General features: G+C 44.4%; 3 protein-coding genes across 5 annotated transcripts; 1 reads left to right on the top strand and 2 right to left on the bottom strand.

Moving 5' to 3' along the window:
• Positions 1-192: 192 nt before the first annotated feature.
• On the bottom strand, positions 193-2,021 carry rps27a (ribosomal protein S27a). Of its 2 annotated transcripts, none has more exons than XM_003963741.3 (6): positions 1,928-2,021; positions 1,755-1,819; positions 1,352-1,406; positions 911-996; positions 458-589; positions 193-368 (listed from the first exon to the last, which is right to left on the bottom strand). In XM_003963741.3, exons 2-6 carry the CDS (start codon positions 1,800-1,802, stop codon positions 219-221), a joined length of 471 nt encoding a protein of 156 aa, XP_003963790.1. In that variant the 5' UTR covers positions 1,803-1,819; positions 1,928-2,021; the 3' UTR covers positions 193-218. The 2 variants fall into 2 exon arrangements, with proteins under 2 accessions (XP_003963790.1, XP_011601287.1); XM_011602985.2 differs by having other exon boundaries at positions 1,913-1,943.
• Positions 2,022-3,863: 1,842 nt separating this feature from the next.
• agt (angiotensinogen) lies at positions 3,864-7,354 on the top strand. Its single transcript, XM_003963762.3, has 7 exons — positions 3,864-4,010; positions 4,844-5,285; positions 5,361-5,727; positions 5,913-6,037; positions 6,118-6,266; positions 6,485-6,641; positions 6,719-7,354. Exons 2-7 carry the CDS (start codon positions 4,872-4,874, stop codon positions 6,893-6,895), a joined length of 1,389 nt encoding a protein of 462 aa, XP_003963811.1. The 5' UTR covers positions 3,864-4,010; positions 4,844-4,871; the 3' UTR covers positions 6,896-7,354.
• Positions 7,355-7,363: 9 nt separating this feature from the next.
• Positions 7,364-12,478, bottom strand: cog2 (component of oligomeric golgi complex 2). Of its 2 annotated transcripts, XM_003963761.3 has the most exons (18): positions 12,305-12,477; positions 11,901-12,062; positions 11,556-11,621; positions 11,408-11,488; positions 11,068-11,168; positions 10,848-10,956; positions 10,469-10,648; positions 10,264-10,388; positions 10,065-10,191; positions 9,847-9,986; positions 9,346-9,407; positions 9,121-9,272; positions 8,825-9,010; positions 8,682-8,754; positions 8,392-8,534; positions 8,038-8,177; positions 7,767-7,950; positions 7,364-7,681 (listed from the first exon to the last, which is right to left on the bottom strand). In XM_003963761.3, exons 1-18 carry the CDS (start codon positions 12,359-12,361, stop codon positions 7,592-7,594), a joined length of 2,178 nt encoding a protein of 725 aa, XP_003963810.1. In that variant the 5' UTR covers positions 12,362-12,477; the 3' UTR covers positions 7,364-7,591. The 2 variants fall into 2 exon arrangements, with proteins under 2 accessions (XP_003963810.1, XP_029690927.1); XM_029835067.1 differs by lacking the exons at positions 7,364-7,681; positions 7,767-7,950 and having other exon boundaries at positions 8,099-8,241; positions 12,305-12,478.
• Between the last annotated feature and the right edge of the window lie 58 nt (positions 12,479-12,536).

Genomic DNA, 12,536 nt, shown 5'->3' on the forward strand with positions numbered 1-12,536 from the left:
TCATTTACATCATGCATCCTGCATGAAGTCTTATAATTAGTGACCCTCTAAGACTCAGCCAAGAAACATCTCTCTTTAGATATGAGCTGGTAGTATTGCAAGAGTCTTTTGATGTAGCTTTAGTGGCTAATGCTAGTTGATCTGTTATACAGGAACAGCTCTGGTTCCGGGATAAAGAAACAAAGGCTGGGATGTTGTCAGACATGTTTTCATTTTATTCATTTGTCTTCAGGTTTGTTGAAGCAGTATGTCAGACAGCACTTTCCGCAGTAGTGACGGTCAAAGTGGCTGGCCATGAACACGCCGGCGCCGCACTCGTCAGCTGGACACTCGCGTCGCAGACGGTGGATTTTACCGTTTTCATCCACCTGCACAAGTACAAAAAGGTGAGAAAACACTTTGACAGTGCAGCAGAGGGACAACCTGATTCAGGCTGATCCCACATCACTGTACCCACCTTGTAGTACTTGAGCACAGCCAGCTTGACCTTCTTCCTCTTGTGCTTGTTCTTCTTTGGAGTGGTGTAAGACTTCTTCTTCCTCTTTTTAGCACCACCTCGAAGTCTGAGCACCAAGTGAAGCGTCGACTCCTGAGATGCAGAAGACAAGTTTACATTCACGAGTACATATGACATACTTTGACTAAACTTGAAACTGTTCCAGGAACCATCACATTTGTTCTGAGAAGCTGAAAGTCTGATGGAAAAGTAAATGGCGACCTACAATTCAGGACGCCACTCTGAAGGGACATGTTACAGGAGTTACCCAGGCATGCAGTTAAACAGCCAATCGGAGCATCAGAACACACTGACAGACCCAACTGACCCCACGCCGGCCACCACCGCTCACACCAGCCACCGTTTGTACCGACACTTTTATACGTACAGTTTCAGGTACAACATCACACTCACCTTCTGAATGTTGTAATCTGAGAGTGTGCGTCCATCCTCCAACTGTTTCCCAGCAAAGATCAGCCTCTGCTGGTCAGGAGGGATACCTGCAGGAGAGGAACACCTTCAGCTTTAAAGCACTACTATCAGCCTTCCATCTTAAATACACAAATAGGCACCAAGATCACCCAGTCAATAGAACTCAAGGGTATAACTCGTTTGATTAGAAATGGAGCTGCAGCAATTTGTTCTGAAACATCAAGCTAGGCGAGAAGAGTTGCAATTCTTGTGTCTGAACTTAAAATGTGTAGCTTCTTGTATGGTCCCGTTAATTCTCCAACTTAATAAGACTGAACCAGATGTTACTAAACATTGTGCCAGATTAAATATCAGATACCTTTACCCGAGGGAAATCGGGAATGCCTGTTAATAGTCACACACCCGACTACAAAACCGACTCACCCTCTTTATCCTGGATTTTGGCCTTGACATTTTCAATAGTGTCCGAAGGCTCAACCTGAAAAACAAAAGACAAAATAAGTATTAGACAATGTTGTATGAAAGTCGTCGGTGAATTATACGAGGTATTGCCCCATGATTTTAAAATAAAGACAGCGATATTCAACTTCTATTTTACACACGTGTTAAATTACAGCTAACTGATAGCACTAAGCTAACCCATAGTAATAGTATTTACGGAATTTATTCGTCAACCAAGAAGCATACAGGCAATACAAACGTGCATTGTGCATAATTTTAGGCTAAAGATTGAACATAATTTAATTCTGTAAGTGCGGTGGTTAATGCGCGTGTTAGCTATAGCCACTGAACAGCCAATCCCTCCATCACAGTCCGGCTCACCCACCTCAAGGGTTATAGTCTTCCCCGTGAGGGTTTTGACGAAAATCTGCATCCTGGCGTTTCCTCCACCTTCAGAGGAAAGACGAACAATGTTTAACTTTTGTGTCTGTATAGAAAGATGTCTGGGAAGCGAATATTTGGACAAACAATGTATTAAAGTACAGAGCACGATTTTACCACAGGCCGACTCCTAATGGCGGATCATGAGAAGAGGGCTTTCGGTGCGAGCGACAGGGTTTTCTACCCGTGTTTGCATGGAGGGAGTAGGTGGCCTGATCAATGCCGGATCAGAATAACCAATTCGCCTGAAATGCTCGTCGAACAGAAAATATAGATGCGTTATTTGTTGGATGTGATTTTTATTGCACAATTACTGAACCTTTTGTAAACGCATATTTGAGGTTTTGGTATAGCAACAATCGTGAATGACCAATTTTAACAGAAGATCAATTTCTAAATATATAAATTCAAACAATAAACAGTCGAAAAACAGACACAATTTCATTTGTATTAATTCTTGAAGACGTTTTTGGTTCACCTGCAGTTCATTGAGCAGCAGTGCTATTTGGTACTAAAATAGTGGTAGTATTAACATCATATTATTGGTTTGTACTAATGAAGTATTTTTGTTGTAAACTAGGGGCTTCAGTAACTTGTAACTAGGTTGTAACCTGCAACTTGTTTGACCCATCACTCATTCATCATTTTATCATGTCTTAGAAAAAGTTTGTGCGGTGTTCAGAAGTGGATTTGAAACCAACTGGGATCAAATCTACACATCTTCCTTCAGAACTGACTCAGTTCATGCAGTAGCATATTGTAAACTATTATTCTGGACATAGTCATTAATGTAACTTTCCATCTGATTTTGTCATCTTTTCATTTATCAAATGGACTTAATCCCATCTTTTCACAGGTGATCAGGTGTGCTTTAGCCTATAGGAGGCTCCTATTGACCATCATGGATATGAGCAGGTGATGGGAGGTCAGTAGAGCAGCCAGGGTGAGGCCCGGAGGGCCGACTTAAGGCAGGAGACCCCACATCTCTCCAAACAACAGTGGCATCTAATCACAGACAAGCTGCCTGCCTCAGACAGGGGAGGCCTCAGTGATACCTGGTGGACTGAAACAAAGAACATGAAACGGTTCTTCTCTATCTGGCCGTCTTCAATATTGAGGGTAATCAGTAAAGATGTTTTGGACGTCAGAGGTTGTGTTTTCTGTGTGTTCTTTCAGAATCTCTGACATTTAGAAGGAAACAGCATGACTTCACGGAGACACCGTGAGACAGATATCAAAGAGAAGCTGATCACATGGTTACCCGGTACCACCTGATGGGCTCATCTGCTCAGAATATCAAAGAGACAAGTAAAATGAAAGAGATAAACTATAAAGCTACATGTCTGGTACTCAGATGCTGTCACGGTATCATGAGAGCCTTTGATTGTGGTGTCGGGAAGGTCCTGCCGTGGGGAGACCACAGCTCCAAGCTAGTTTTTAATGCAGCATCGAATCAGAACCAGGCAGGGACCTTGGACTGAAACCTCACCGGTGCAGGACCACATTCATCAAACTGGTCCAACCTCTCCCTGCAGCTGATGACAGCAGTGTCAGAGGGGTGGGGCCTACATGGTGTTGTTGGGCGTGGCTTCTTCTGCTAATGGCTGACCTGACATCAGACTCTGCAGCTCCTGGACAGTTTAGCAAGCAGAGCAAGGTGAGGTCACATGTTCTGAAGGTGAGGGGTAAACCAAGATGCTGCACGGAGTTGGTCTACTGGAGGAGTTTCCTTGTAGAATATAATGATTGTTGGATGTTCATATCATGGTGGATGCACAATACTCCCAGTTTCTTTTCAGCCCAGTCCACAACAGTCCACAGGTTAAAGTCATCCTGCAATGCTTTCAATCTAAAAAAGTAACCTGATCACCTTGCAACATTACATGCTATTTGTTTTTGCTTCCGTTGGCGTGTGTTTGATTTGAGGAGAGAACATTCGTCATTAAAAAAGACACAAATATTCAGTTCTGCAATGTTCTGGTGACTCATCTCAAACTGTAACTCTTCTGTATGCGAACACAACCTCCAGGACATCAACATGTATGTGTAGACGACCGCTTGTTGTTTATCTGCTGTTGGCTGAGTCAGAGCTGGTTAATCAGTAACCAGAGTGGATTCCTGACGCTGAGCAGCATAAAGAGAGCGAAACAGCCTCCTCCTCATTCAGCAGCAGCACTAGCAGCAGCAGCAGCAGCAGACGGTAAGAGCAAACTTTATCTTCAAGCTTTTCATGGTAAATCACAGCAGCAGAGAAAACTTGCCAGATGTGCAGGAAAAGTTCAGATCTTTTCAAATAAACCAAACTTTTCCACAACCTTTAAAGTATAAATAGAAGATCCAGGAGGTCAGACGTAGATGCATCCATACATTTAAACTGAGCCACACAGTTTTAGGGGTTAAAGTTTACTGGAAAAATGTGGAATTTATCAGATTGTGTTTATAAAATGGTCAAAATTTAAAATCAACCATCCCATTTCTTAAAGTCTGTGACTGTCATTGAGACACTGGGAACAAACAGGTTGGCTGTGAACATCAGTTGCACCAGTCGCAGACATGTCAAACTCAGTCCTCGAGGGCCACGATCCTGCCGGGTTTTCTTTCCCACTGAATGCCTTTTCAGCCTGGTAGGACAGAAAACCCGGCAGGATTGTGGCCCTCGAGGACTGAGTTTGACATGTCTGCGACTGGTGCAACTGATGTTCACAGCCAACACAGCACCAGTGTAACTGATATGGGACCAAGGCCATGTCAGTGTTTGCTCATGTCCTCCTAAAGTTCATGAGTCCACATTTCTGCATGTTCAGCTCAAAGAATAAAGTCCTGTGTTTGCATAAGAGGTTCATCTCAGTTACCCTCTGCAGACTCTGCTGTATGAGAAGGTTCCTGTAGGTCTTTTCTGCTGGCAGCAGCAGAGGGAACAATGAGCATTCAATCCATCACTGACATGAAACCAGATTCAACCGGATCTGACTGGGACGCTTGTTCTCACACTTAACCCAGCAGGTTGTTTCATTTGTCTGTCTTCCTGCACAGATCAGAGTGACCCAAAACAGAAGGTAAAATGCAGCTCCTACAGCCACTTCTTCCAGCCCTTCTGCTTTGCTGCTACCTCTCACCAAGCCAGGCCAACCGTGTCTACGTGCATCCCTTTTCCCTGTTTGCTGCCGAGAACGTGAGCTGTGAGAGCCTGCAGACCCAGACATCCAAGCCTCTGCAGACTATTCCTGTGGCGCCCCTTGAGACTGATGTCCTAACACCAGACAGCAAAGATGTGGTGAAAATAGAAGGTCAGCGAGACATTGTCACAGAGAGGACCATGGCTCTGGCTGGGCTTGTCAACGTTCTGGGTCTGAGGATGTACGAGGCACTCAGCAAGCGTCACAGCACCAACACTCTCCTGTCTCCAGTCAGCACTTGCGGAACCCTCGTCAACTTTTATCTGGGAGCCTCCAAGAAAACAGCAAGCTCCTTCCAGGTATTATATTCGTGCATGAATACCAGTGTTACACCCACATGACACCCAGCTGAAACCACATCGTCTGCTCTGTAGTCTCTACTGGGCCTCAGCAGAGACTCTGATGGAGAAGACTGCGTCTCCCTGATGGATGGACACAAAGTTCTCAAGACTCTGCAGAACATTAACTCCCTGGTTGATGATGGACCAAAAGATGAAATCACTACCCATGTGTGGACCTTTACTCGTCCACAAATTCAGCTGTCTGAAGACTTTGTTCAGGGCACAAAGGACTTTTCCGATGCCTCCTTCATCCGCAGTGTGAACTTCTCGAGCCCTGAGGTGGCTGAGCTAACCGTCAACAATTTTGTGGAGAAGACATCAGATGGGAAAGTGAAGAGTGCCTTCAAAAACCTGAACTCCAGCAGTAACCTTCTGTTTCTGACATCCTTCAACTTCCAAGGTCTGTTGTTTGTGGGCTCTTTTGTAGAATGGAACATTTCACTTGGTCTTTGCACCACAAACATCTGCCTGAAGTTTACTTTAGTCATCATATATCACCTTATGTGATCTAAGCCTAAACATTGCTATCCAAGAGTGAACTGTTTAAGATCAGCATGTGTGACTGTGTTTGCTTCATCTGTGTAGGCAGCTGGAGAACAGCCTTCCAACCCGAGAGAACCTCCATGCAGGAATTCCATATCAATGAAACGACAACAGTAAAGGCTCCACTCATGACCCACACGGGCCAGTACCATTACCTGAATGATAAGGTGAATCAGGCTCAAAGATGCTTTCAGCAGGAAGATTCGGGCATTTTGGCTATACCCACTTGCTGTCCTCTTCTATCAAGGTTCATCGGTGCACCATCGTGAAGCTGCCCCTGAGCAAACGTTCATCTATGCTGCTGGTCCTGCCTCACGAACGGACCGATCTCCACAATGTAGAGTCAAAACTGCCCAAGAACATCATATCTGACTGGATCCAGAACCTCAGTGAAGGGTGGATTTTGCACTTTTTCAGAGAATCAGATCATATTTTTGCCTTTAAAGTCTTTTACACCCCTGTACATCAGGGTTTGCATCCATGTTGATTCCATTTCTAAAATTATCTTAGCATTTATATTAGCGCATTCTCTTACTGTAATGAAGGCTGTTTTGAGTAATTACCTGTCATCATCACTGGCTGAGCTTTAAAAAATGTCAAATCTCCGTTCCCAGCACGCTGGAACTGACCCTCCCAAAGTTCTCCATGTCGTCCGTGCATGATATGAGGGATCTTCTGGCTAACATGAATCCAGAAATAGAGGCCAAACTGTTGGGCTCCCAGGCCCAGTTCAGCCAACTGGGCAACACCAAACCGTTCAACGTTGACCAGGTGAGTGTCAGAAACATCACCTTCTCTCCCTGCTGAGCTGCATGTGTGCATCGCTAATATCCCCGTTGCCTCCTCAGGTGATCAACAAAGTTATATTTGAGATGTCTGAAGAAGGAACTGAAGTCCAGGAGTCTGTTGAGGGACCCAGCAGCCCTCTGAAACTGTCCTTCAACAGGCCCTTCTTCTTCTGTGTCTCAGAAGCCAACTCTAATGCTATCCTCATGCTGGGAAAGATCACAAACCCCACAGAGTGAAGCCACTGCTGCTTGGAATGGTTCCAGTGGGACTCTTCCAGGTTTGATAGCAGAATGAAGCTGAGCGGACTGTATTTATGAAAACATTTAGCAGTTAAAGGCTTTTTCCTCTGAATCACAACAGCCTTTGTTCATTAACCACAAGTGCCAGTTTCTGTTTCTTTATTGTAATTAAACATACAGTATTAGACATTCTGTTTGGGATTATATTAATAACAATTTAAATGTGTTACAGGCAGATATTTAGACAAAAACTAAGAATGTGATGTCAAACTTGTTTATTTCATTTGTAATTAATGGATGGATTCTCTAAAATATTAAGTTATTTAACCTAAAATAAAGATTTAACTATTCTAAATGGGCTCATTGTAGGTACATCTGAGTATTATTCACATATGCTCATAAATGTGGACAGATGTTTTGTGAGGAAACAATAAAAAGGTTGAAAAAGGAAATAAAGTTCTCATATTTATCAATTAATAATATTCAGCTTTTATTTAGACAAAGTACCTTTGAACATTAGACATTAAAGCATATTCTCTCTGGCATTTGACATCCTGATTGGTGCTTTGCTGAAGAACAGTGAAAGCCAGAATCCTCATGATCATTCACATCCACAACTAAAGATGTTTCTGTTACGGTCGGATAATGGTGACATAAGGACTGCAGCCCGGCAGCAGAGCAGTTTCACAAGTTCTACTCAGCAAGTTCTCTGGCCTCTTTCACCAGATCCATCAGAGTGGAAAACATGGAGATGTCACCAGGTTGAAGACCCATCTTCTGAATCTGAGACAGCGGAAGGAAGAATAAGAGCGTGCATCGAAAGTTCTTCTGCTTTCTAACAGGTTTCTCACATGTTCCATGATCATACCTGCTCCCCCAGATATTCCACATCTAGTGCCAGCTGAAGCCGGATCTTGCCGTCATCTGTGGGTCCACCATTGGCTCCGGCTGTGGCGGCTGTGGTGGCGCCTTTTCTGGCTTGTTTCAGTCTTTTCAGACTTTCCTCCATCTTTCTCACAGAGCTCAGGACCTCTGAGATGGTCTCATAGTATCTGAATGGACAGCAAACACAGTTTCATTACGTTCTTTGGAATGTATGGCCATGTAAACAGGACTACGGGTTGAGGAGTGTCATTCACCTCTGCGTGCACTCAGACAGCGCCACATGCAGCCACTCGTGCGTGGTGGAAGGGGTCACCAGCCCCATCGAGTCAGTCAGTAGCTGATGTAAAGGTCGTAAGGCGTTGTCCATGTAGGCTGATGCAAGCACAGGAACTTCCTGTTCAGACAGGTTGAACAACATTTCCTGTTCAGCCCTTGTGTCACAACAACCACACGTCCTCCTAAAACTCAGACATGAGGACGACTGTGTCATTAACATCACAACAGATGCTGAAGTTTACCGAGTGACACAAGCTCAGATGCAAGATGCTGCACAGCCAATCGTGACGAGGCAGAGAAGATCAGAGCTCCACAGCCACAGCGCGCCTTACCTTGTTGGTTCGTCGGTAGAGGCGTGGAACCTCAGCGGCGCTCTTCAGGAAGCGACAGCAGCGCTCGGTCAGATGCTGGCTCATCCTGCTGTTCAGAGACGGGACGCTGCTAGACAGACGAGCCCTGGAGTCAAACAGGGCAGCTAGCAGAGAAGAGAAAAGCTAATTGAACAGCCTGATCAACATGGCGGCCTCAGTAGCATATTCCGGTCCAAAAGGCTTGCCTGCATCTTTAAAATTGTAATGATCATGAAGGTAGAATAGAATTTAATGGAGGTTCAGTCACCCACCATCCACAACAGCAAAGTTTTTGAATGCGATGGCCTCCAGCCTCCGTCTGACCACCTCTGACAAGTCTGACATCTTCCAAAAACATGAAGCAATAAGTAGGGGGGCTTCATTGGATGTGAATACACATGTTAAATTTGAATACTTTTTCCTGGAGCTTCTGGATATCTGCTGCGATGTAAACCAGCTGTTTGGTGGACAGGGAGATGGGCCCCCCACCCTCACTGCCACCTTCATCCACTGACGTTCGGCTGGAGGTGGAGGAAGCTGAGCTGGGTAGAGGCCTGCAGGGCTCTTTGGTCAGCTCCATGACTGAAGGCTTTGTCAAAACCTGAAGAAACCATCAAGAAAAGTCTCAATGTTTCATCACACCTTTAAAAACTAAAACCCTTACATACCAAAGCAAACTATGGATTTGTCTGTTGGAGTATGTAACATTACCTCATCAAGAAATTTAGCATATCGAGCGAGGAGCTGCAGCGTGAGCTTCCACAGGCGATGAGCCAGAGGTGGCAGATAGACTCTGTCAGACCAGCATCTCATCAAACAGAACCAGAGGACCTCAGATACCTGCAGGTGGAACATACTTCCCACTGCAACACACACAGTTAATGCAGCTAAAATTCATGAAGAATTGATGCTCATGATGGAAAATGATAAACCCACCAGGTGCTGCTTGAAGTCCCTCACTTATGGTCTTCTCCAGATGTCCTGCTATGTCTTTGTACCTGAAAAACAAGAAGGGATGCAGAGATGAGACAGAGATAGATAGAGACAGGTAGACAAATAGAGACAGACAGCTAGACAGAGAGAGCTCATCCCCAGCTGCCCCAGATGTGATCCACATGTGCTGATTCCATGAAAACCCTCAGATGTGTTTGAAAATATTGACCTTCTGTACAAACTGATCTAAAATGATGACACACGCCCTTTACCATACGTGTGTGTGTGTTTGTGTGTCAAGTCAAGCTCCCTTCTCAGGTGAATGATGTTTCACATGTGTAGATTGTTGGTCTGCTTGTATCAAAATATAAAAAAGATAAACATCACAAAAAGAGGTTTTGATGACAAAGGAATGACAGATGCTGTGTGACTTTAGGTATGACTCTTGACTTGTGGGTTTAATATCGACTGAGTTCCCCATAAAGGACAGGAAAGTTGATGCACCGTAGCTGAAAGTAGACGGGCAGGTTCCATCTGTTGTGGAAGCTGGCGTAGGACACATGCGCTCTCAGCCTCTTCACACTAGCCTGTGAACTGCACTGACGCTCAAACTTCCGTACAAACTCCATGCTGATGCTGTACCTCTGGAGAAAAGCCACAGATGAAGTTAAAGCTAACCTGTGTAGCAGAGAATCAGACTTGCCTCACTTGGAGACATATACCTCATAAAAGACTTCAGGGTTCCCCGGGTTGAACAGGTAGGACAATCTCTCTTCTATTGCTTGGATCATCTCAGGCCACACAGAGTTCACCAGGAAATCATAACCTGGCACTGTGTCAGCTCTGTCACTGCACAGTGAGGCAACATCACATGTCAAATTAACCTCCCACCACCATTTGATTCATTATTCATACCAGTACCTGCAGACCACCCCTCCAGTCACCTCTCTAAGCAGTCTACAGTGATGAGGAACAAACTCCAACAGTCTGGAGTACATCTTCTCTAGACCATTTGGACTAGAGGTGACTACGTCTTCTACGATCACCTAAAGAGGAGAGACAGAACCAGTCAACAAACATCTTAGCTGATGGTTCAATGCCAAACTTCTTACTGTGGAGTGTTTACCTGATCCATGTATGGTTTGACCAGCACCTGTCCTACAAGAGCCTCGGCATCTCGGGTCTTGTCTATGGTGGCGTATGTCCTCAGGCAGTGACGCACTATGTCCACATTACATGACTGCAAACCCTCAATCAGCAGACCCTCCAATGACTGCTGCAGCATGGAGGTGATCCCTGCAATACGCTGGCACACACAGAACCTTCTGAATGATTCACTTATGACTAGCAAAAATGCTTCATGATGCACAGAAAAGATGTCCTTAAAGGACATGAGCTTTCCCCAGTAAACTCTGTGATACCAGACAAACAGACTTATTGACTGGCTAAGTGAATAATGGCTAATAACTAATAACTTCCAGACTGACTGACCGATAAACACTTACAGGTCTGACTTTGTCCAGCAGCGGAATGCCTTTGCTCTGCACAGCGTGGAACTGCAGCTGATTAAACTCTGTTGCGATTCTCTCCAGGATCTGACCTGCTAACAATGAGCTGCACACACGCAAACACACACACTTTCAGCCTGTGGAGAGTATTCAAGTGTTGTTCAAATTCTGAGCCCAAGCCACCTTTGCCAGAGAAAATGTAAATATTCATTCTTACCTGTTTTCCTGAGAGCCTGATTCCTTGGAGCTCTGTGAGTGAAGAATCTTCTCTATCTTCTCCACTGAGCGGACCACCTGAATCAGCCTCATTACACACACCTAGCAATTATATTTAAAAAAAAAAAAAATCAGCTCATCAATTATGAACATTTCCCAGAATACTTAAAAACTGAAAAGCTGATCAAAACTATTAATTTAAACTAGTCTGACTAAAACGCTTACTTCGCTCACTTCAAAGGTCGAATGGATTCATGTGCATACTGGTAAAGTAGTGAGATGGGTGATTCAGAACCTGCATAAAAATGGTTCCCTAATGTCAGAATTGTAATAAGACAAACCTTTTTCTTCTGCAGATCTTCATGTTTGAACAGTTGGTCGTCTATAGCCTGAATAACACCACTCACACACGACCGGAGACTCTGTCACACACATCAGTTATTAGAAATCATCCAAACTTACATTAACTGATACTCATTAGACACGTACCAGGACCTCTTCTCGTAACTGCCCTAATGGCACAGAGAGTTGATTTAGGGCTTTGTCCATTCCCACCTGTGGTAAGAAAAAAATGTTGTGCTATTATACCCCTATATAACCCTTAACCCTCCTGACGGCTGAGTACTTCACAATGTACTTGATTTAATCATCAGTACTGGAGTTGCTGTACAGGTCCTGTTGGCACTAAAGATGCTTTACAGTGGATTAAAGGTTGTGTTTCTAAAAGTGTCAGGACTGGTAAATTCTATTTTATACTTGTCACACAAATAGTTATTAACAGACATAAACAGTGATGTTCGAACTTATCCATGTTTTAATCGGGTATTGACTGACCAGATTAGTGGATAGATTTACAAAGTCGGCATAGTCCTTATTGATGAGTTCCACCATGGCCGTCTTCAGCAGCTTGTAGTAAAGCTCCAGGTCCTCCCTCATCTCCTCCAGCTGGACCTGTTTCCGACACTCAGCCACGAACTGATCAACGTCGAAGTCATCCTACAGACCGAGACCAAAGGATTCAAGAGGCGGTCAAAAACAGAAACATTGCAAAGTTAAGTCGGTATTTAATGCCACGCAGCAATACAGCGTTAATAATATACTGGTGATAAAAGTGCCAGTAAAATGAAAAAGCACCATGAACAGGTAGTCACCTAGCTAGCGAATGCTACCTACTTTGCCATTACATCTACGCTAATATGGTTGGGGCATGATTAGAGCTAATGTGAACATCTTCTTACCCTGATGAAAATATCTTTGTCGAAGCACAACGACTCTGGTCCCTTCGGTAGATTCATGCCGGATTACAAAACACAGATTTGCTACAACATGCGAAAACTAAAGTCTCCAAATAGCCTTGAATAAGCTTCCGCAAACATGGCAAAGGATCAACGAAGAAGGAACTCCTCGAGACAGATTTCCAATAGACCACAGCGCCCCCATAGGTGATACGCGGTACAACGCTGGTACCCC

This window comes from Takifugu rubripes, chromosome 4, assembly GCF_901000725.2.
Source record: "Takifugu rubripes chromosome 4, fTakRub1.2, whole genome shotgun sequence".
In the NCBI taxonomy this organism is placed as follows: Eukaryota; Metazoa; Chordata; class Actinopteri; order Tetraodontiformes; family Tetraodontidae; genus Takifugu; species Takifugu rubripes.

What these genes read in the sequence shown, in the direction of transcription:
- agt (XM_003963762.3), top strand. Translation starts at nt 4,872, where the DNA reads ATGCAGCTCCTACAGCCACTTCTTCCAGCCCTTCTGCTTTGCTGCTAC. An exon ending in GACATCCTTCAACTTCCAAG is followed by an intron (nt 5,728 to 5,912) that starts GTCTGTTGTTTG and finishes TCATCTGTGTAG; the next exon opens with GCAGCTGGAGAACAGCCTTC. An exon ending in ACCATTACCTGAATGATAAG is followed by an intron (nt 6,038 to 6,117) that starts GTGAATCAGGCT and finishes TCTTCTATCAAG; the next exon opens with GTTCATCGGTGCACCATCGT.
- cog2 (XM_003963761.3), bottom strand. Translation starts at nt 12,361, where the DNA reads ATGAATCTACCGAAGGGACCAGAGTCGTTGTGCTTCGACAAAGATATT. An exon ending in AAACTTTGCTGTTGTGGATG is followed by an intron (nt 8,535 to 8,681) that starts GTGGGTGACTGA and finishes CTTCTCTGCTAG; the next exon opens with CTGCCCTGTTTGACTCCAGG. An exon ending in CTGTCTGAGTGCACGCAGAG is followed by an intron (nt 7,951 to 8,037) that starts GTGAATGACACT and finishes CTGTCCATTCAG; the next exon opens with ATACTATGAGACCATCTCAG.
- rps27a (XM_003963741.3), bottom strand. Translation starts at nt 1,802, where the DNA reads ATGCAGATTTTCGTCAAAACCCTCACGGGGAAGACTATAACCCTTGAG. An exon ending in GGAAGACTATAACCCTTGAG is followed by an intron (nt 1,407 to 1,754) that starts GTGGGTGAGCCG and finishes TTTGTTTTTCAG; the next exon opens with GTTGAGCCTTCGGACACTAT. An exon ending in CAAAATCCAGGATAAAGAGG is followed by an intron (nt 997 to 1,351) that starts GTGAGTCGGTTT and finishes CCTCTCCTGCAG; the next exon opens with GTATCCCTCCTGACCAGCAG.